General features: G+C 45.4%; 1 protein-coding gene across 1 annotated transcript; it reads right to left on the bottom strand.

Annotated features, from left to right (window-relative positions):
• Positions 1-728: 728 nt before the first annotated feature.
• On the bottom strand, positions 729-16,755 carry LOC144479369 (zona pellucida sperm-binding protein 4-like). The gene is made up of 12 exons (XM_078197989.1): positions 16,617-16,755; positions 15,663-15,714; positions 7,943-8,037; positions 6,006-6,176; positions 4,131-4,309; positions 3,960-4,057; positions 3,746-3,879; positions 3,471-3,660; positions 2,612-2,756; positions 2,431-2,503; positions 954-1,061; positions 729-883 (listed from the first exon to the last, which is right to left on the bottom strand). The coding sequence occupies exons 1-12, from the start codon at positions 16,753-16,755 to the stop codon at positions 729-731; spliced, it is 1,539 nt and encodes a 512-aa protein (XP_078054115.1).
• Between the last annotated feature and the right edge of the window lie 7,080 nt (positions 16,756-23,835).

Here is a 23,835-nt window from a genome sequence, read left to right as displayed (position 1 = left end):
GGAGAGCGGCAGCGGTGTGAAATCATTAATTAAAACTTGTAGACAGCTGCTTTATAACCAATTAGCAAGTATCAGAAAACATTTGATTTGATCACAAACCTCAAGATGTCATCATGGCAGGATGTTAAATAGGGACATTGCTAATATGCATGTTCTTGGAACTCTGTACAATTATGTTTGTAGCTCATCTTTTTAGTGAAGATCTGGGGGTTTTCAGAGTGTAAACATTGCTCTGGTACTCAGACATGTTCTTGTCCACTGACCCAACCCAGGTTTATGGGGCAGGAGAAGTGGTACAAACTGGATAGTCCTTTCAAATAGTTGTGTAGGCAGGTGAATTGCCTTTTGTGCAGCAAGGTGGTGTTTAGCCTCTGTTGGGACAAATACAAAGCACCATTGCTGCCGTATGGCTCAATTTAAGGTTTTATTCTGTGCCACATTTCAGGATAAAAGTCACATGTTCTTTCCTTGGGTCTAATGGCTTAATCTGCAAATACGGTGCAAGAAAACCTAAAATGGAAGTACTTCTGTGTATGTCAAATTTTCAAAGCACAAATAAATGTCCATACCCAGCTGAAAACAAGAAGGTGCATGTTAGAATCACTGACACCATGTCCCTCGTTAGCAGCAGGATTTCAGCGAATTCAATGTGACTCCTTGCTGACCTTTGCTATTTCATGGTTCACAGAAAAACACCCAGGGCACGTTCATCTCAGGTTTATTTTTGTTCAGGGTCTACACTGTTCAATTTCACCACATTGAGAAGCAGCAGCTTTTGGTCTCTTCATGTACACTGTAGCCATCACCACCAGCAGGCACAGAGACACCATCATGAAGCCAATGGCTACTCCTTGCAGAACCCAAGGAGGAGATTCAGCAGCACCTAATGGAAGATTAGAAGACATTATATTCAAGAGAGCTCACAGGTGGACTATTGAAAAGTCTCTACTTACCACTTGCTTCATGCTGTTCCTTGGACTGAAGACCCTCATCTTCCAGGATGATGGGGCCAGGAGCACTCACTAATGTTCCCTCATGGTCACGGGTACTCCTGCGTCTCTCTATTGGGAAGAGAGGTTATCCAACAGTTCAGACCCAATTCAAACTAATTTTCCAAGATCCTCAAGTGAGGTGAACAGATTGTCTACACTCCCTACCCATTCTGGATTGTAATTTACAGTTTGCCAATAAATGCCAAGACTAACCCTCAATCTGATCAAACTTTATAGTGCAAGTGAAGAAATGGTGTCTTGCTCTGCCACACTGCACAAACATTAGTGAAATCAGTCATCTGGCAAACACATTCACTATATTGCTATTAGATACCAAGTTTCAGGGTGTAATATCTGAGCAATAACTAATGTGGAACATCAAGGTCTCTTTAATGTTTGATATTTCAGCTTCTCTCTTGACAATTTACATATTGATGACACGACAGCTCCCCAAAGAACATTTAGAACCCTTTCCACATGTTGGATACAACTCACTCCAATCCATTGCTAGATTGTCAACTAGGCCTGGTGGCACCCTTGTTTCAGGCAGAGCAGGCCCATGTGTAAAGGGGAAAATACAAGGGGGGCACACTTTAAACTGGCAATACATGAAAGCACACTCTAAAATGGCTGCCTGGCACATACAGGGTTAACTGGGAAAGCAGCCAGAAAAGCAGACAGGCTCCCACTGTTCAGAAATCACGTCAAGTCAAAACCTAACAGACAAGCCACTTCCGAATTACAGACAGTGACTCATAGCAAACAAACACCTCAGGAAGCCAAAGCCAAGGGTCAAACATCTTTTAAGATAAGGAAACCCCACAACAAAGAGCTTAGATTAACGTTAAAGGAACGTGGGAAATATGAATGCAAGGGAACCGATTAGCACCTGAATGAGACAAAACTAGCCATTGATAGATACAGACATAAGATGTACCCATTCATAAAATGTTAAATGTCTATAGCGGTTTGTACTTTTGTAAACATGGGGAAATGTACCCATTCATAAAATGTTAAATACTTGTACTCACTTAAACAATGTGATAATGTTCAAATCACTGGTATGCCCATTGTGTAAAGGGTATAAAAATGAACCGCTCCCAACATACTATTGAGAGAAGGTTTGCTACAGACATGTGCCTCGTCTCCACAGAGCTCCATTTAATAAAGCGTATTTTCTGAATCTCGAAGTCTGACTACTAGTGGATTTTTCCCACAACACATGTTTGCAATGATGGGCATTCAGAGGGGTGCAGACAGGCTGACAGTTGGAACACCCACTTATAGAAAGGCTCCTCCCATTGATAGAGGAGCTGTTGATGCCGAGGGATAGAGGAATCCCCAGTCACAGCACACTAACCAGATATTCCATTCAAACATCTCTGCTTGTGTTAATGAAGCATCATCCTGATTCAGGAGAGATTAAACAAGAACTCACTTGGGCCACATTTGGGTGCACAGTCATCCTGAGCAGAGGGTGAGCAGACCACAGCACTGCAGTGCAGGTAAACCTAGAATGGAAAGGAGTCACTTTAGGGTGATCTTCATGTTCCTGGATGAACCAGGCTGTTAAGGAGCCAGGCAGAAAGGGAGTCTTGGCTTGGATTTTTCTTGCTTACCTGTCCAGAGAGAGGCTGCTCCGACTTTCTGTCCAAGAAAACAAACGTTTTCAGCTCAAACCACTTGTGATGGGCTGGAAACTTCAGGCCAGAAAACATGACTGGGTGGAGGAGAGTCTGATAGTCATCACCCTCATAGGGACACCTGCAACAGTCAGCAAATGGAGTCAGAGCAGGGAGGGGAATTTAATGAATTGGACAAAATGTTAGTTTGGGGCAATGATGAATATTCAATTCTGAACTTTTTCCAATTAGTTTACTCCATTGTTCCAAGTTGGGTCACCCACTTGGTTCAACTTAGGGAGAATTCCATGTGGAATATTACTGGAGGTCAAACCATTGAGACAGAATCTCAAGCTAAAATGTATCGAATACTATGAAACTATCAAATTAAAGGGAACTTGCCACTCAATGGTTTGACTGTAGAGCACTAGAATCACTGGGGTAAAAACCCAGAGTGATTGCCAGTTTAAAGAACTTGCCACTCATTGACCTGCACCTGAAGAATGTAGCCATGGGGTGGCCACAAGAGGCTGCAGATGTCATTGCAAAGAACATGTGGAAGTAGAAATAGAGAGCACATTTCTTTCATCTTGACAAAGATTGGAGTTTCTGGAATACATTATTGGCTGGTACAATGGCTGCTGACTGGACAAATCAGCAAGAGGTCACAGGTTCCTGAAGGGAGCAGATCCATTTGGCCAAGTGCAGCCCATGTGACCTCCCTCAAGCTGAAAATTGCCAAGATCCTCTCCTTGGTGCATTTACGGGGCAAGGGGAAGAGACAGGAAGCAGTTTTATCATGTTTCTCCTTAATTGACGTCCAAAAGCCATTAGCCTTCCCATTCACACTCCTTACCCATCCACCAGCAGACTCCATTGCACCTCATGGTTTGGGGCTGGGACAGGAGTTGCCCAGCAGTCATGCAGCCTCAGGACAAGCGTTGGGTCAGTGCGACCCAGGACACGAACCTCCACAAACACTGCCTCCTGAAGGATTCTCCAAATGGGGTAGTCACTGTCCACATACCACGATCTGTAGTCACCATCTGAGAGGCAGACACAAGAACCAGTCACTCCCTGTATGGATACATCCCCACTAATTCCATTCACCATTACCCAGGGCAGCTCTACCTTTTGCTATTCGCAGTTCCAGTTTCAGAATCCCATCTTCTGAAGCAAGTGGTGGTGGAGAAACTGTGTAAACTGTGACATTGATCTGTAAGCCAGTCTCTCGCCTCCCTGTGTACTTGCACTGGACGTGCAGGCTGCAGACAGACAGAAGTAGTTGGAGCTTCATTCACTAACACATCCCCTCCAATACCAACAACTCCCACCATCCTCCTACCCAAAGATGCTGTCCCGAGTTATTGAGCCCAGCTTCCCAGTCTGAATCATCCTCTTGCCCAAGACATCTGTTTCATAGACCAAGGTTCCATCTTCCTCCTGCAATGAGGAGGCTGGTTAATAAGAAGCTGGCTCACTTACTGGGAGAATGCCTTGACCCTTCAATACTCACCCGCTTGCTGGAGCCACAAGAGGTGACTGGAAAGCGGAAGGTCACAAGTTGGCCAGTGGTGAGTTTAGGCTTGCACTCAGCCTCTTGTCCATCTTTCACATACAGAGATGACAGGTTGAGGGCAGGACGGGTCAGGTTCTTGGAGATCACGATGATGAACTGACCATCAGCTGTGCACGCTGCAAAGAGAGAATTTATCGCCACTGCACCCATTAGTGGTTAGGGGCCTCAGATCATTGACAAAGTCTCAAAGAGCCACAAACAATTGTTGATTGGCAGCCTGAGCAAGAAACAGTCAAGTTATTGGAACAAGCCCAGTATCCCATATGCTTTGCCAGTTACTCAATATGCACTGATATTCAAACTGATGCACATGCAGTCCCTCCCAGCCCCTGCAGACTTGAGAATTGTCTTGATCCCCATCACCAAAATACATCACCTCACCATCAAATGCCATCAGCCTTGTCTGCCCATTCTGCTGACCTTCTGTTCTTACAGGACTCCTATTCCTCATTATCCAGCCTTCATGCCACTTGCATCTAACGCTTTATTGAAGCCTCAATAGACAGCATCCACTACTTTCCCTTAATCAACCTTTTGTTACTTCAAAATGCCTAACACAAAGTCATTGTCACTCCTTGATTCTCAAAGGACCTGTTAGTACCCATATAATCCAACAGTGCTGAAGGAGGCTATTCAGCCCATCAAGTCTGCACCGACCACAATCCCACCCAGGCCCCATCCCCACAAGCCTACCCCTTTACCCACCTGACACTAGCATGGCCAGTCAACCTAACCTGCACATCTTTGGACTGTGGGAGGAAACAGACACAGGGAGAACATGCAAACACCACTCAGACAGTGACGCAAGCCAGGAATCAAACCTGGATCTCTGGCACTGAAAGGCAGCAGTGCTAGCCACTATGCCACCTGTTTTTTGACCTAATCTCAATCCTTACCTACAAGTGACAGGTACTACCGGTACTGTTACACTGAGGGCGTCACATTTGATCTACTCCAATCCTCCCAACACCTCACTCATATCTGGGAGGAACAATTATGGTAAACCCTTCCACCAGCTCCTCCCCCAACAAACAGCTGCACACCATGCAGAGCAGGTGACCCATCCACCCCAAGCACAGCCAGCCTCAATTGTCACACCATCCAGTGTATTGGATTCTACCTCATTAATAGTGCAAGTGCTCAAGCCTTACCCTGCATCTGTCCCCAATAAGACCCACTGCACTTCATACTTCACACTGGAAGGAGATTCAACTGCTTTGTTGTTGACAGCTATTCTACAGTCTATGCCACTTGTTTCATAAGACCATTTTCACAAACAAATCACCCAAAATGTATTACACACCTCCCCAGCAGGGCCAACATATCAAGTTCTCCTTAACACAATATCCACCCTCCAACACCCATGATTTCCCTGCAGATGTTGTTCCTCTGCTGCTCCCACTATTTGGGGGTCTACAGAATGCTCCAAGTCACATCATTGCACAAACTTGACCAACACCCCCAAAATTAGATGGCCAATCACTGGCTTGGCTAAACTGGCCCATTGGGATTTCTCATGGCAAGCACTATCAGTATAGGGTCACTCATTGTGGAACTGGTGTAAATATTACCAAAGTGAAGCACATTTGCTGATCTCATGCCGGAGATTCTCTCCAACTCCAGTCACAGAGCCTCCCACCTTCAGAACTCGGTCTAAAACCATCCAAACTACTCAGCTCCTTCACTCAAGCTGAGGATTCCCTCTATTCCTACACTTCACACTGAGACAGCAACAAATGCCCCATTCCCCAGTTAGATTCTCTCCTCTCTTTGTCTCCACTAGACTGGGGGCGGGGGGAGGCTTGTTGTTACCTGGGCTCTTTCTCAGACTGTAGAAACAGCGATGGGGGCTGGAGCTCCGGGGCTCAAAGCAGCAACCCTGGCGGATACACTCAGCGCTGCTGATCCCGGAGTGACCGCACTCAAATCTCCAGCCTGCCTCTGGGACACAAACATCATCACTCCCCAGGAGGAGCGGCTGGCCTGCGAGTGAGGAGGCGGCCAGGAAGCAGAGAGCCCAAGAAAGCAACCAACGTCCCATCCCGGCGAGTGAATCAGGACAATCACTTCCCGCAAACACCAGCCCGTTTTCTAGCCGGGAATCCAGCTGCAATCCCATTGCAGAGGCTCCCTGTCCCACGGGTTACTCGGGAAGCGATTCAGCATCCTTAATAAGCTCCAATTCTCAGCCTGTCTCCACTGCCTCATTCCTGCTCCCAATCACACTTTAGCAAACTTGCCCACTCAAGTCTGTTCCAGGAAAGAAAGTTTGATTTGGAGCCTCTCTGCGGGATTTGAAAGTTAGATTTCGGGGAATATAGAATGACATCAGCATATAGTGCAGTCCACTGGTTACCAACCCTCCAGGATTGGCCTGGAGCCTCCAGGAATTGATAAAGGGGGAGAGATTCTTGTCGTCCCTCCATTTCACCAGATTCTTTAATTTACTTTCAACATTTCTCTTTACCAGATATAAAAAACATTGAAAATGGGGAAAGGCTGCTTGGCTGACAGTTATCCGGTTGGGTGATGAGTTTCTTTGCTTTCTAATTGGTGTAGGAAAGCAGTACGTCACAGGGATGGATGTGTTGGCGACTAATGGCTGGAGCGTGAAGGTCATGTGATGAAACCTCCAGGAATACATTTAATCCCAGTTGGCGACCCTGTCAGTGAGATGGAGTAAGGGCAGGTTTAATAGTTCCAAAGTTGGGAATTAAGGATTGTTGTGGGAAAAATCCACTAGTAGTCAGATCTCGAGATTCAAAACACAATTTATTTAACGGAGCTCCGTGGAGACAAGGCACAAGTCTGTAGCAAACCTTCTCTCAGTAAAATGACGGGGACAGTCCATCTTTATACTCTTTACACAATAGATGGACTGGTGATTTGAACATTATCACATCGTTTAGGCAGATACAAACAGATATAGACATTTAACATAGTATTGTTCTTATGAACGGGTACATTTCCTATGTCTGTGGCTATCAATGGTTGGTTTCAGCTCATTCAGGTGTTAATCGGTTTCTCCGCATTCATATTTTCCCGCTCTTCCTATGACTAATCTATTCCCTTTGTCTCGGGTTTTCCTTATCTAAAAGATGTCTCGATCCTTGGCTTGGCTTCCTGAGGTGTTTGTTTACTTTAAGTCACTGTCTGTGATTTAGAAATGGCTTGTCTGTTGGGTTTGATTTGAAGTGATCTTTGTATAAGTGGAAGCCGGTGTCTGCTTTATGGCTCCTTTCCCAGTTAACTCTTTATGTGCCAGGCAACCATTTTAAAGTGTGCTTTCCTTACATTTTCCCCTTACAGGATCATAACAGCAGCAGAATTGTGCAGCATCGCAACCGGCCTTCACTCCTTCATCACCAGCGAGCCAAGTGAATCATACTCCTTCAATGCACTTGCAGAGACTCATAGAATCCCTACAATGCAAAAGGAGGCCATTTAGCCCATCAAGCTGGCACCAACAACAATCCCACCCATGAACCCCAGTTATTTACCCTACTAATCCCCCTGACACTAAGGGGCAATTTATCATGACCAATCCACCTAACCCGCACATCTTTCAGACTGTGGGAGGAAACCGAAGCACCTGGAGGAAACCCATGAAGACACCAGGAGGACGTGCAAATTCCGCACAATCACCCGAGGCCAGAATCGAACCCGGGTCCCTGGTGCTGTGAGGCAGCAGTGCTAATCACTGTAACGCTGTGACACTGTGTACACATCGGATCCTTCTTCAGACTTACTCTGTAGCCTGTGCACTGAAGCTGGAATTTCTTTTTCCCTGACACCGGGCAGGTCCTGTTTAGCCTTGTACTTGCTTCCTATATGCCCCTTTCTGCTACAGGCATAACACACAACGTGCCTAAACCCACACTTCCCCTGGGGGTGGGCTTCCCCACGCTGATAGCATTCTTCACAGTTCTTAGTTTGTAGACCGAATCCACTGGAAGAGCCTTCGATTAGACCATGGGGAATCTGTGGCCAAACTCCACAACCCACCTTTGCCCTATACCCTTTGACCTAGCAGCAACTGCCATTTCCAGAAAAGGGTTCCAAACTTTGACCATCCATTTGTGATTAAGAATGTTTCCATGTTGAGTCCTGATAGACCTGTCAGGTTATATTTTCTACATCTAGATTCCCCATCCACCAGAAATGTTTCCCTTCATGTTTCACGACACGAAAACTTCAACATTGTCTTCTACCCACAATGTGGAAAATTGCCCAAGTTATGTCCTGTCACTATAAAACAGGACAAATCCAGGAAGGTTTTGTTGACAGTGCTATCAATCAGCACTTACTCAGCACTAACCTGCCCAGTGACGCTCAGCTTGGGTTCTACCAGAGTGACTCAGCTCCTGACCTCATTACAGCCTTTGTTCAAACATGGACAAAAGAGCTGAATGCCAGAGGTGAGGTGAGAGTGAGAGCCCTTGACATCAAGGCCGCAGTCGACCCAGTGTGGCATCAAGGAGCCCTAACAAAACTGGAGTCAATGGGAATCTATGGCTGTACCCATACCTCAGAGCCTGCAGCAATTCAAGAAGGCAACTCACCACCACCTTCTCAAGGGCAATTAGGGACCGGTAATTATCTGAAAATTAAATTTTGAAAATGGGGAAGTCACTCCGCTGCTTGGAGTCATACCTGGTACAAAGGAAGATGGTTGTGGTGGTTGGAGGTCAGTCATCTCAGCTCCAGGACATCACTGCAGGAGTTCCTCAGGGTAGTATCCTCGGCCTAACCAACTTCAGCTGCTTCATCAATGACTTTCCCTCCATCATTAGATCATGGGGATGTTCGCCGATGATGGTACGATGTTAGTCCTATTTGCAATTCCTCAGACAGTCAAGCAGTCCATGCCTGAATACAGCAAGATCTGAACAACATCCAGGCTTGAACTGATAAGTGGCAAATAACAGTCATGCCACGCAAATACCAAACATTAGCATTTCCAACAAGAGAGAATGTAATACTTTCCCTGTAGCATTCCGTGGCAGTACCACCACTGAATCCCCCACCATTAACACCCTGGGAGTTACCATTGACCAGAAACTGAGGTGAACATCCATAGAAATACTATGGCTTCAAGAGCAGGTCAGAGGTTGGGAACACTGCAGCAAGTAACTCACCTCCTGACTCCCCAAAGCCTGTCCACCATCTACAAGGCGCAAGTCAGGAGTGTGATAGAATGCTCTCCACTCGCCTGGATGGGGGCAGCTCCAACAACACTCAAGAAGCTCGACACCATCGAAGAAAAAGCAGCCCACTTGATTGGCGCCCTGTCCGCCACCTTAAACATTCACTCCCTCCGTCGCCAATGCACAATGGCATCAGTGACTTCACTCCCCCCCCCCCCCCCCCCCCCACTTACTGGTGAGAATCGCATCCTGGCACTTTTTTGCACTAAATGCCATAAGATTGCATTTCAAACTCACCCAAAAAACAGGTCTGAAACTCTCCTGTTCGCTTGCTCGTTCAGCAATTTTTTCATACGATCGCGCTCGTTTCATAACGGCGAGAATAATGGGTGGGATACTCTGTCGGAGAGTCGGCGCAGTCTCGATGGGCCGAATGGTCTCCTTTTACAACGTAGGGATTCTATGATTCTCTGACTTAACTACTTTAGCTATGATTAGCTACTTTAAATATGCTAACCGGTCTTGCGCCCTTTCTGGGCACGATCCTGTTTGCGCCAATAGAAAGCTGCCAGGGGAATTGCAAACTAGTATGAAACTGATTTTAGGCTCACACAATATTCTCCAGGATAGGTGCAATCAGCGTCAGGTGTGGCGAGGTGAGAGAATCCCCCCACCCACCCCCCACCCCGGTATTCCAGGAGTGAATACAATTCAGTAATGGGTGAAAAATCCCAGTGTGGTTCTGAACCCTGACTTCTACTTGAAGGTGGGTGAACTCTGATAATGCAGAAATCGTGATGTAACAAGGGCTGAAACGCCCCACTCACACGCCAAACGCAGAGACTGTGGGTGAAGGCGTCTTTGGGGCAAGTTGTGGAATTGAACTAAATAACTCTGGGTAACATTGAGACCATGACCTGTAAGACAGTCATTAAAATCGCTCTGCCAGACTATCACCCAGGCAGGGAAGTTTAAAATTCCCCAAGTCCTTCCCCTCTCATTGTGTTTGAATGTAAACCTGGTGCTATCAGTATCAGTATGTTTTGGCACTTTCTGGTGCCCCCTTTTGCCCCCTCTCCTGACTCTCATTCTGGAAGGCGGGTTGCGTGCTCTCACTGAACGATGCGTTGCTAACATTAATAATAAGTCGATTATGTGGGTGGTGCTTTGTTCTGAAATTTCAAAGCCTTACATTACTCATCCAAGTGTGAGGATCATAAAACTCTCCATCTGGATGACTCAGCACAGTAATTTCTTGGCAAATTAGACTGCTGTCAGACACGGTGATTCAGTTACATGTTTAATGAACGCTCTACTTTTCACATGTTCACTGGGACTGAGCTCATTGCTGATTCACACCAGCTGACACGTGGAATCTGGAGAAATGCAGAGACAGCTTGGCCCAGTGGGGCGCACTCTCACCTCTTGAGTCAGAGGCTTGTGGGTTTCAGCCCCACTCCCGTATTTCATGCGCAGACTAAGATGGCTCTTCACCGAGATCGTGATTTATTGGAGCACGTGCCAACCTTTCAATGTGACGTTAATCCTAAGCTCCTGCTTTTTCAGTGGCTGCACCGGGCATTAATAATTTCTTGACAGCATTCAAAGGAGAGCAGTTAGCTCTCTCAGTACCCCGGCCAGCCCTGTTTCATCAACATTTATTGCCAATCCCTCACTCTTGCTAAGATCCAATTGTACAAAATAGCAGCAGATCTTGACACATGACAGAGCGTTCGAAACAGTTCACACTGCTTGGTGATGTGTGTGCGAAAGACAGAGATGCTTTATAAATTCAGGTCTTTGTTATTTCTTGAAGCTGGGTGATGGTGGATATGTTTGCTGTCGAATGTGTGCCTGACGTCATTGTGACATTGACCCAATAGGTTTAAACCAATACTTTGTCATATCATTGGTTGAGAATGAGTGTCGATGAGACAACTTTTTAAAAATGCAAATAGACATTTAACAATAAAAGATGAACGTTTACTTGCAGCTGCCAGGAACTTAATTTGATCATTAGAGATAAGGCTTCAGATTTGATCACAGATTGAACTTCCTTCTTCAACAAGAAGACCCACGTTCAGTGGGATTGTCACTTTCCTGTGCTGTACTGACACGAAGATGGCTGGACTTGCGGATAGTGAAGAGCATTGTCGGGCAATACAGCAGGATATAGATAGGCTGGAAAATTGGACGGAGAGGTGGCAGATGGAGTTTAATCCGGATAAATGCGAAGTGATGCATTTTGGAAGAAATAATGTAGGAAGGAGTTATACAATAAATGGCAGAGTCATCAGGAGTATAGAAACACAGAGGGACCAGCAAGTCCACAAATCCTTGAAGGTGGCAACACAGGTGGAGAAGGTGGTGAAGAAGGCATATGGTATGCGTGCCTTTATAGGACGGGGTATAGAGTATAAAAGCTGGAGTCTGATGATGCAGCTGTATAGAATGCTGGTTAGGCCACATTTGGAGTACTGTGTCCAGTTCTGGTCGCCGCACTACCAGAAGGACGTGGAGGCGTTAGAGAGAGTGCAGAGAAGGTTTACCAGGATGTTGCTTGGTATGGAGGGTCTAAGCTATGAGGAGAGATTGGGTAAACTGGGGTTGTTCTCCCTGGAAAGACGGAGAATGAGGGGAGATCTAATAGAGGTGTACAAGATTATGAAGGGGATAGATAGGGTGAACGGTGGAAAGCTTTTTCCCAGATCAGAAGTGACGTTCACGAGGGGTCACTGGCTCAAGCTGAGAGGGGCGAAGTATAACTCAGACATCAGAGGGACGTTTTTTACACAGAGGGTGGTGGGGGCCTGGAATGCGCTGCCAAGTAGGGTGGTGGAGGCAGGCACGCTGACATCGTTTAAGACTTACCTGGATAGTCACATGAGCAGCCTGGGAATGGAGGGATACAAACGATTGGTCTAGTTGGACCAGGGAGCGGCACAGGCTTGGAGGGCCGAAGGGCCTGTTTCCTGTGCTGTACTGTTCTTTGTTCTTTGGAGACCCAGGTTAATGCTCCGGGGACCTGTGTTCAAATCCCGTCATGGCAGATGGTGAAATGTGAATTCAATAAAAATCGGGAAAATCCATCTGGCTCCCTAGTGCCCTTTACCCGATCTGGCCTACATGTGACTCCACAGCAATGTGGTTGACTCTTATGTGCCCTCTGAAATGGCTTAGCAAGCCACTCAGTTCAAGGGCAGTTCGGGATGGCACAACTAGTGGCATAGTGACACCCATGAATGAATAAAAAGGTGTCATTGCTCTCACTGAAAATGAAACTATTTATTTTCAAAAATAATCCAGTTCACTTTCAGCCAGAGCCGGGGGCGGCTGGGGGTGGTGGGTGGTGGGTGGGGGGGGAGCATGGGTGGCACGGTGCTTCAGCGAAACATTATCAAAATGAGCCTTCCATGAGTGTGTGTGAACTACGGGGCTGGATAAACATCAATATTGGGAACAATGTACAAGACTGGCATGGATTCCAGCCTCTTTGAATTGTCTGTAAGCAATTAAAGACAAGTTTAAAGTGTTATAGGCAAGCAGGAAAGAATCCCGAGCTCCTTCAACCTCTGTGTTTGGACCCTGTTGGAATAAATCAAAATCATATGGAGCATCAGGAAATGGTTTTCTGTGTATGTGTGGACCAGTGCGTATGCACAGAGGTGTATTGGTGGCTACTCTATGTTGGCAGCAGGCACAATGATCATGGTAAATCTTGCTCTTGGATATATGGAGTTAGGTCGCAAATCAACCATGATCTCAATGAATGGCAGCAAAACAGGCTTGAGAGCTAAAGCACTGTTCTTGTAATGTTTGAGTTTCCACCCCTACATCATCATGAAAAGCAGTGCAAAATTCACCTTAGTATTGTTACTATCATACGTGCCTGCACAGCAAGAAGTCTCACAACACCAGGTTAAAATCCAACAGGTTATTTGGAATCACGAGCTTTCGGAGTGCTGATCCTTCAAGAGGGAGTCACCTCAGGAAGGTGCAGCGCTCTGAGAGCTCGTGATTCCAAATAAACCTGTTGGACTTTAACCTGGTGTTGTGAGACTTCTTACTGTGCCCACCCTAGTCCAACGCCGATATCTCCACATCATACGTGTCTGCGTTCAAGAGGAAGCTGGATTGGTTCATTACCAGGGCCAGAGATCACATCAGATAAATGGTTTCAGAGGCAAAACTTGGTTTGTTTATAATCCTGGACTGGCTCTGATTGCTGGGGGAGTGGGGTGGCGTGGGTTGCGGGGGGGGGGGGGGGGGGGTGGCGTGGGTTGCGGGGGGGGGGGGGGGTGGCGTGGGTTGCGGGGGGCGGGGGGGGCGGGGGGTGAATGGAGGGCACGGGTGAGGAATCTTCCAGAGTATTTTTACCTTTATTGTAACAGTGGTTTCTCTGTTCTCTCGCCTGCTATTAGATATTACATCACTAAGGGGGTGGGGGGACGTTGCAGGCCATGAGGGTGGAACAGGCTGATGATCCCATCTGTCTGTCATTTGTATATGCTGATATGTAACACCTAATCTTCCTTTCTAGTGAGGGATACCTCTAACTCTTTATTTAACTCTGGACAGTCAAGATTCTCCATTTACCTTGCCGGGTATAAATACTGGTGGAGTCATGTCAGCTTCCGACCATTATTGAATTCAGTAAATGGAACACAGCAACCAATGGGCCAGGGGAAATGATGCAGCTGCTCTGAGGTGGAATGAAAAGATAATCGGGACACCAGCTTGAGATGATGCTCTTTAGAAGCTGCTGGATTGTTGAACACAGGACAATACAAACATGCAGGGGAATGTTCTGGAACAGCATTGACCTTGGATAAGGATATGGAGCTCTCCAACTGCAGACAAGTGAACTTTGAAGAAGGTAGCTTGTACCATAGAGGAGGAATTGCTGGAGTGTATACGGGATGGTTTTCTGGACTACACATTGAGGAACCAACTAGAGCACAAGCCATTCTAGACTGGATATTGGGTAATGAGAAAGGAATAATTGGTAATCTAATTGTTTGAGATCCCTTTAATTAGATTTGATTTGATTTATTATTGTCACATGTATTAACATACAGTGAAAAGTATTGTTTCTTGTGCGCTATACAGACAAAACATACCATACATAGAGAAGGAAAGGAGAGAGTGCAGAATGTAGTGTTACAGTCATAGCTCTGTTACAGAGTTTAAAAGAGTTAGAATAAGTTTTAAAAGCATAGAATGAGAGTAAAGCCAGACCTACAAGCAGCCATGTTTTAGGAGCTTAACATTTTTTTTCAACTTTCTCCAAAATAATCCCTGGTGGGTTCCACATTCTATTGAAAGCTCGGCCTTCATAGCGAGAGGATTTGAGTATAGGGACAGGGATGTTTTACTGCAATTGTGATGTGGAGATGCCGGCGTTGGACTGGGGTAAACACAGTAAGAGTTTTAACAACACCAGATTAAAGTCCAACAGGTTTATTTGGTAGCAAATACCATTAGCTTTCGGAGCCCTGCTCCTTCGTCAGATGGAGTGGAAATGTGCTCTCAAACAGGGCACAGAGACACTGTGTCCTGTCTCTGTGCCCTGTTTGAGAGCACATTTCCACTCCATCTGACGAAGGAGCAGCGCTCCGAAAGCTAATGGTATTTGCTACCAAATAAACCTGTTGAACTTTAACCTGGTGTTGTTAAAACTCTTACTACAATTGTACAGGACATTGGTGAGGCCACACCTGGAGTATTATGTGCAGTTTGGTGTCCTTATCTGAGGAACGATGTCCTTGCTATAGAGGGAGTACGGCCAAGGTTTACCAGGCTGATTCCTGGGATGGCAGGATTGACATATGAGGAGAGATTGACTCTGTTAGGATTGTATTCGCTGGAGTTCAGAAGAATGAGGGGAGAGCTCATAGAAACCTATGAAGTTCTAACAGGACTAGATCCAGAAAGAATGTTCCTAGGTGGGGGGAGGAGGGGGGGGGTGAAGAAATGTGGGTGGTCTTAGAATATCTACGTCAGTTAAACAGAAAGATCCACTATCCAGCTTTGACAAAGGGTCAACTGGACTCGAAATGTCAGCTCTTTTCACTCCTTACAGATGCTGCCAGACCTGCTGAGATTTTCCAGCATTTTCTCTTTTGGATCCACCATCCATTCCGATGGAGAAAGTCAGCCCCATAGTGTGATGGAGAATTAGGGTGGCTGTGATATTCAACGTGACTTGTATGACATTTAGCAGGGACGATAAACCTGAAGTCATATTGTGAATATGGGTGGAATGTGAAACTTCCCTCCTGCCAAGCTCACCAGTCAGCTTTCCCAAATCTTTGTGAATTACCTTTCGCCATTGGAGCTGAATGCATCGGAATAATGTGGAAATACAACTCCTGCTGGAGAAAAAAGGGATTACAAAAAAAACCATGTCAGAGGATCCCAGACAAATGAGCAATACAAAGACAGGGAACTGGAAAAAGTTCATGAAACCAACCATAAAGGGAGACGTAACACTGGGGAGGCAGTGACGTAGTGGTATTGTCACTGGACTAGTAATCCAGAGACCCAGGGTAATACTCTAGCAACCCAGGTTCGAATTCCACCGTAGCTGGTGGTGAAATTTGAATTCAATAAAAATAAATAATTTAATGATGACCATGAAACTATTGTCAGTTGTCATAAAAACCCATCTGGTTCATTAATGTCCTTTAGGAAAGGAAATCTGCCATCTTTACCTTGTCTGGCCTACATCTAACTCCAGACCCACAGAAAGGTGATTCACTCTTAAGTGCCCTCTGAAATGGCCCAGCAAGTCAGTCAGTTGAGGGGCAAAAAGGGATGGGAATGACATGATGCTTGTTTGGAAAACTGCTGCAGACATGATGAGCTGAATGCTGGCCCAGCCAGTGACAGCCACATCCCATGAACAAGTTTTTTAAAGCTGCAAAAAACAACTACATCAGAGTGGAAATATGATTCACTTTGTCCCAATGGCTCACTGTGAGTTCATTAAGATATGGGAAGCAAACATGAAACAGAGTTAAACATCAAACATCTAAAACACTGGGGCTTAACTTTATAACTAAATCATTTATCTTGTCTGAGATATTAGACCTCAGGAAACTATAATGTATTCCTTAGAAGAGAACTGTCATTGCATTCAGTATCCAGGCTCTGTCCCCTCAGATTAATGGTTTCGTATTATTGGGCTATCGTTATGGTAGATAGCATGTCATCCAAAATAAATGATGAAACATATCAATCTTCACAAAAGCTGAACATTTATTTGGAATTCTACCTTCACCGAGAATCGGACAGAAGATTTCTCGGAATGGCTGGGAGTTTGTCAGCGCATTGGTGTCAGGCTGGATGGCTGGAGCAATGGCGGGAGTTATATTCCGAGGGAAGTCCAGCGTGGCTATGTCACTGGCAGACATTCCTCGAGGCAGCTGGGCTGGTGGGAGGCCATTGCACTAGAAGGTGGCAGAAAGGTCATCAAGCCTGTTAAACAGCCACCTAACGGTGAACTTAGCAGCGGTGTCCCATTTCGAGAGAGAACCATTGGAGCATCAGAGTCTGGCCAGCTCTGAGGAGAATCAATCCTGGCTGCAGTTGGCAGCCATTGTGAGAAGCAGTGTTGCCTGGCAGGGAGGGAGAAACTGATTAGACAGCAGCAGCTGTGATCGGGAGGTTAGGCAAATTGGATAGGCTGAGCAATGGGCATGCAGCTTGGGTGCCCTCCCCGACTTGGCACTAGCGTGGCAGGACACGCGGTCCTGAGAACTGACGGCAGTCATTTGCCATTTGCCCTCATTCACTCTGCCTTGAGACCTCCAGTCAGGAAGGGGGAGGTCAGAGAGGGAGAAACATTCCTCTTCTAAGGAGTACATTATAGTTTCCTGAGGTCTAATATCTCAGACAAGATAAATGATTTAGTTATAAAGTTAAGCCCAAGTGTTTTAGATGTTTGATGTTTAACTCTCTTTCATGTTTGCTTCCCATTTCTTAATGAACTCACATTGAGCCATTGTGACAAAGTGAATCAGATTAGTTGTAACGGTCTCAATTCAGATACTGTGACCAGCTTCTTAATCAAAGTTTTACCCACGTGCCTTTATCTATGAGAAGAATAAAGTATGGGCACAGATATAAATTTTATTAAATATAGTTACCCATAAATTACCCACTATGTGTACAAGGAACACCCAGGATTCAGCTATGCTACCCGTAAAGATGGCTTGGTGGGCTGTAGGTCCGGTCTGAGAGTCCCTCTGCTTCCTCTTCGCAAAGGTGATTCTTGCTGGCTGTTTCTTCCTTGCTTGCTTCCTTCCTTCATGGTCTGGGTCGTCTCCCGTCTCGAGTCTTCGCTCCCAAGATATTCGGAATGCCTATTGTTATCCCCCTGTGGCCTTGTGCTTTTTCCACCTGCCTTTCATAAGTTGATAAGATATAGGAGCAGAATTAGGCCATTCGGCCCATCGAGTCTGCTCCGCCATTCGGTCATGGCTGATATGCTCCTCATCCCCATTTTCCTGCCTTCTCCCCATAACCCTTCAACCCCATTACCAACTAAAAATCTGTCTAACTCCTCCTTAAATTTACTCACTGTCCCAGCGTCCACCGCACTTTGGGGTAGCGAATTCCACAGATTCACAACCCTTTGGAAGAAGTAGCTTCTCCTCAATTCGGTTTTAAATTTGCTACCCCTTATCCTAAGACCTCTCATCCTAGAATGTCCCACCAGCAGAAGCATCCGCTCCACGCCTACTTTATCCATTCCTTTTATCATCTTGAATACCTCAATTTGATCTCCCCTCATTCTTTTAAATTCCAGAGCGTATCGGCCTAAACTGTTCAAACTCTCTTCATATGACAAATCCCTCATCTCTGGAATCAATCCAGTGAACCTCCTCTGAACTGCCTCCAATCCACTACATCTTTCCTCAAATACGGGGACCAAAACTGTGCCCAATACTCCAGCTGCAGCCTCACCAATGCCTTGTATAGTTGCAACAATACTTCCTTATCTGTATATTCTATTCCTTTAGCTATAAATGCCAACATTCCATTTGCTTTCTTTATTATCGGCTGTACCTGCATGCTAGTTTCCTGTGACTCATGCACGAGGACATCCAGATCCCTCTACACCAGAGCTCCCCAAAGTCTCTCCCCATTTAGGTAATAAGTCGCCCTCCCATTTTACCGACCAAAATGCCTGACCTCACACTTATCCACGTTAACCTCAATCTGCCACATTTTGGCCGACTCTCCTAACCTGTCTATATCCATTTGTAAGGTTCTTATTTCCTCATTACAACTTACTGTCCCACCTATTTTTGTGTCATCTGCAAATCTGACTATAGAGCCTTCTATCCCTGTATCCAAGTCGTTAATATAGATTGTAAATAGCTGAGGCCCCAAGGACCAAACCCTGTGGCACTCCACTAGTTACTTCTTGTCATCCAGAAAAAAAACTCATTTATCGCGGCTTTCTGTCTTCTATTCATCAGCCAGTCACCAATCCAAGCTAATAAATTACCCCTTATCCCATGTGATTTAACCTTGTGAATTAACCTTTTGTGTGGCACCTTATCAAACACCTTCAGGAAGTCCAGATATACTACATCTACAGGATCCCCATTATCCACTTTGCTTGTTACATCCTTGAAGAACTCAAGCAAATTAGTCAAACATGATTTGCTTTCATAAAACCATGCTGACTCTGATGGATAGTGTTTTAACTTTCCAAATGTCCTGATATTGCTTCCTTGATAATTGATTCTGACACTTTCCCAAGAACAGATGTTAAACTAACTGGTCTGTAATTTCCCACATTTTGCCTCCCTCTCTTTTTGAATAAGAATAAGAATAACATTAGCATTTTTCCAATCCACTGGAAGCTTTCCCATGTCCAGGGAATTTTGGAATATTATAACCAATGGATCCACTATCTCCGCCATCACTTCCTTTAATACCCTAGGATGTCGGCCATCAGGCCCGGGGGACCTGTCTGCCCTCAATCCCAATAGTTTTCCCTTGGCCTTCTGCCAATGGGGTCTCGGGAGGTGGGGTCTCAGCACCCAATGGTCTAGTTGATGACCTGTTGACAGGGTCCTGAGCCCACCCCGGGCACCTTGGAATCTAGGCTGCGGACAATAGACTGGTGCATGTCAAATAGGAACGATGATCACTTGCTGGGTTATCGGGGCTTGATCCAGATATGTCCCGGCAGCCTGTGTGAGTTCTGCATATCCAAACTTTGGCCAGGTCTGATTTTCTGTAAGCTGGAACTGACTATAGTTTAATTTAAAATGCCCAATTCTTTAATTTGAAATGTCCAATTTTATTTTGTGCTCAGCACCACATATTTCTGCTCTGTTTATCCCCCTGATTTGTTGTTTGAGGCAGATGTTTTCGTTCATGGGGATCTGGGCATCTCTGGCCATAGGCAGTGGGGCCACTGGAATCTGAGGGGTATCCGGACCATGAGACTGGAAAGGGGCACAGACAAGCAGAGCACAGAGGGACATGCTACCAGCTGTTGTATGTAGATTGTCACGACAACCAACATGATGTCAAAGTGAGAGCAATCCACAACTTCACCATGTACATATCGAAATGCTTAAAGAATATCTGTGCGATGCAGGGAGGAGAAAATAAGATAAAAAGGATAGTCATCCCTCTCTCTCTCTGGAAACAATCAAAGTTTCTCTTCAACAGAATGCAAAACTGAATAAAGCCAACCCCAGAGTGCTATTGAAATCACCCAACTTAATGGCTGCAAGATATCCCCATCTACAGCAAATGGACAAGCCAAGGACTTATTTGCATTTTCTCTTTCAACTTTTATTTGGACTCTTAACGTTCCTTTATAATCTGGATGAATGCGTGATGTGTCTTGTATTATTTTTCCTGGGATTTTAGTGGTTAATAAATGTATTCTTTCTTTGACTCAAGAAAATCTGGTTTGATTGGATCCTTGTTGCCATGTTCAAGAGGTTCAGCCACTAAGTGCGGTTTTTCACCAATCCAATCAGTCAGGCAGAGAGGGAAGTAGGTTTTGTGACTATTATTGAATTCCCCCAGGAGCAGGGTGTCAATGGATGCACATATGTGGCTGACATGTCTCCCAACGCATAGGCAGCAGCTTTTGTCACTCGCTGAATGTACAGCTGGTCTGTTAATGGACCTTTTGGGTGTGTGTGAGATTCCCAGCAATCAGTCACAACCTGTACGTACTAAGGCAGGTCCAGTTGCCTGACCCTCTTTGTGACCTGTGATCTTTTCATACCCCCTGTGTGTCTTTAAATGTGGATCCTGGTGACCAGAGCTACCCAATGAGGAGACAGGAATGCAGCCTCAGAAGTTTAGTGAGATCAGACAAGATCATTTGCTTTTGATAGCTGAAGACACTGATTCTGGAAAGGTCAAATCTGCCGTGAGTGCCGCATGTGAAGTTGTCCCCTGTCAGCGGTGTGGGATGATCTCTGCTAACACATTATCTACGGGGTTGATGTCTGCTTTGGAGAGTCTGAAATCACATGTTGTCATGGTGACGGATTCCTGCCTCCCCCCAGCTGGTGTTGCCGTTTGCATCAATGGTCAGTTCGAGATAGAAATTATTGAGCCTTTTTCTTCTGGTCGGTGTAGATTGTTCAGGCAATGTACAGAGGATATAAACTTTGTCTATAAGCATCTTGGTCCTGTGAATCAGTTTGTTTTGTCTCTATTCCTGTTTTGTTAGCTGACCAAGTTTGTTTGCTGCTTTTCCAATGTGTGTGCTCAGCTCTTCATCAATGTTATACAGCTTTAATTTAAACACCTTCCAATCATTTCAGTTTAATGCGACAAACAAGGACAGTAATTCAATTGTTTCTTTATTGAACACTTCTTGTACCAACTCAAACATAAACAGTTGCAACTCATTAACTCTTTACTGAACTTTAACTCTAACTGAACATCAACTTTAAATAAACATTAACTTTAACTATTTAACTGAAAATAGATACTATCGAGTTTAGGAAAACCTTAGCCAAGAAATATCCTCGATGTAGTATCTATCTTCTCCTTCTCTGAAGCATCCTTCAGGGTACAAGCCTTGTTGCGATGGTTGGTCTCTTCGAATTATCGCTGCCAAACAAAGGACTCACTTTTTTTATCTACAATTCTCCATTTGCTTCCGGAAGATTCTCTGTCATCCAGCTGACTGTGTAACCAGAAACTGATCACATGGCTCAAACATCTAGTGAAATTACTTTTGAACGAAGCCATTACACTTGGTTCATTTGATATGTCCCATACATAGCAGCCATATAAATTGAAGACACACTGTCTCTGTTAATGTAAACAACTTCCCTTATCTGGGAAGCTTCAGATTACAGCTCTCAGACCAGAGCCTCTTTACCACCTGCATCTGGTTTTAATCTATAAGTTGACCAAAAACCCCAGCATGCTTCACTCTCAGTCAGAATAGCCATTTTAAAGCCACTATTGCCAATATTGTTGTTAAATTATTGTTGTAGCCATTCTTTCTCCGTCCACAACCAAGAAACAGATTGTCTGTCCCTAGATCCAAGGAGGCACAATTTGCTGACTGCTTCCAGGGTTGTGCTGTTGCATCTGATCAGAGGCCGAGACATACCACCCTGACCTGTAACTAGGGTTGTCATGACATTGATGATGTAATTACCTAACTGTGTTCAGGACTGTGGTTTTTAAACCAAAAGTTTACATTTTATTTAATAACAATTAAGCATTGTGGAAACCAGATTTATTTCTCACACTGAACCTCTCTCTCCAAAATGAACCTCAATGGAGATTGCAAGAACAGTGACGATGCAAACGAACATCCAACAAGGTTTATTGAAGGAGATGTTCTCTGTACAGAGTACAGACTGAAAATAAAACAGCAGCCTGTGCAACACCCTAATGAAATCACCATCAAATCGTGTGATCAGCTCTTAACGCAATCATGCAACTATTTAAATATATAACAGATCATAGAATCATAGAAACCCTACAGTACAGAAAGAGGCCATTCGGCCCATCAAGTCTGCACCGACCACAATCCCACCCAGGCCCTACCCCCACATCCCTACATATTTACCCACTAATCCCTCTAACCTACGCATCTCAGGACACTAAGGGCAATTTTTTTTTTTAGCATAGCCAATCAACCTAACCCACACATCTTTGAACTGTGGGAGGAAACCGGAGCACCCGGAGGAAACCCACGCAGACACGAGGAGAATGTGCAAACTCCACACAGACAGTGACCCAAGCCGGGAATCGAACCCAGGTTCCTGGAGCTGTGAAGCAGCAGTGCTAACCACTGTGCTACCGTGCCGCCTCTATGACGAGAGAGAACGTGACACAAGCATTGGACGGATGATCCATGAGTCTTTGGAGCTCGTCTTGTATCTGAGCGACTCGTTTAGCATCATCAGCATCAAGATGTTCTTTGATCAGGACATGCTGCACTTTTCTCCCCGCCTTCAGTCTGATGGGTTGAGGGAATTCCTGGTTGATTGTGTGTGGCGGTGCACTGCTTCCATATCGACAGACCAAACAGAGGTCAGTAGAAGAGAGGAAGAGATAGCAAACCAGGTAGGGGCTAAGACCCTGTTTCACCCCATTCCTGACCTGAAGACTGTCTGAGATGAAGCCGGTGCAGTGCTGTGCCTGTTACCATGGAAGAACTGTAAGACACTGCAGAGATTAGACTGTAAGACACTGTGAAGATTGAGAAGAGAGTTATTTTCCTGCAGTATTTGGTAGAGAACCACCCTACTCAGTGTCACATGCTTTTGTGAGATCCACAATCAACCTAGCAGTGTGTAAATCGGTAAAGGATGCTTTCTGTGGTACAGAATATCACAACTTATTAAAGTCAAATAAGCAGTAAGATGACATCAACCTACAAAATATTTGCCCTTGCCCAGGGGCAGTTAGCTGGACTTCCTCATATACTTGGATGCTGTGACTTGGTGCTCCCCCTGCCTGTCACTGAAGGTAGAAGTGAGCTGCTGATCATAGAATCATAGAATCCTACAGTACAGAGGGAGGCCATTCGGCCCATCGAGTCTGCACCGACTACAATCCCACTCAGGCCCTATCCCCATAACCCCATGCATTTACCTTAGCTAGTCCCCCTGACACTAAGGGACAATTTAGCATGGTCAATTCACCTAACCTGCACATCTTTGGAGTGTGGGAGGAAACCGGAGCACCCGGAGGAAACCCACGCAGACACGGGGAGAATGTGCAAACTCCACATAGGCAGTGACCCAAGCCGGGAATCGAACCCTGGGTCCCTGGTGCTGTGGGGCAGCAGTGCTAACCACTGTGCCACCATGTCACCCAAAATATTTCTGATATTTCTGCCCCATGGCTTTCAAGAGCCACTATTTGCGAGACCCACTATTTAAAGGCCATTATCACGCCCACCAGGTGAATACTCAGTTCTGATTGGTCAGTTGCAGTCCATGTTATATGTGGCCCTCCGACCCGCCAATCAC

The sequence above is a fragment of the Mustelus asterias genome, chromosome 26 (genome assembly GCF_964213995.1).
Source record: "Mustelus asterias chromosome 26, sMusAst1.hap1.1, whole genome shotgun sequence".
Taxonomy (NCBI): Eukaryota; Metazoa; Chordata; class Chondrichthyes; order Carcharhiniformes; family Triakidae; genus Mustelus; species Mustelus asterias.
Note: the sequence above shows the minus strand (reverse complement) of the source record. Positions and strands in the feature narration are given on the sequence as shown.

Bases quoted from the DNA above. Each gene is read 5' to 3' on its own strand.
- LOC144479369 (XM_078197989.1), bottom strand. From the start codon at position 16,755: ATGTCTGCCAGTGACATAGCCACGCTGGACTTCCCTCGGAATATAACT. The intron at 2,504-2,611 runs GTAAGCAAGAAA...TTTCCATTCTAG, and splicing joins AGCAGCCTCTCTCTGGACAG to GTTTACCTGCACTGCAGTGC. The intron at 1,062-2,430 runs GTGAGTTCTTGT...TCTTCCCAATAG, and splicing joins TGCACCCAAATGTGGCCCAA to AGAGACGCAGGAGTACCCGT.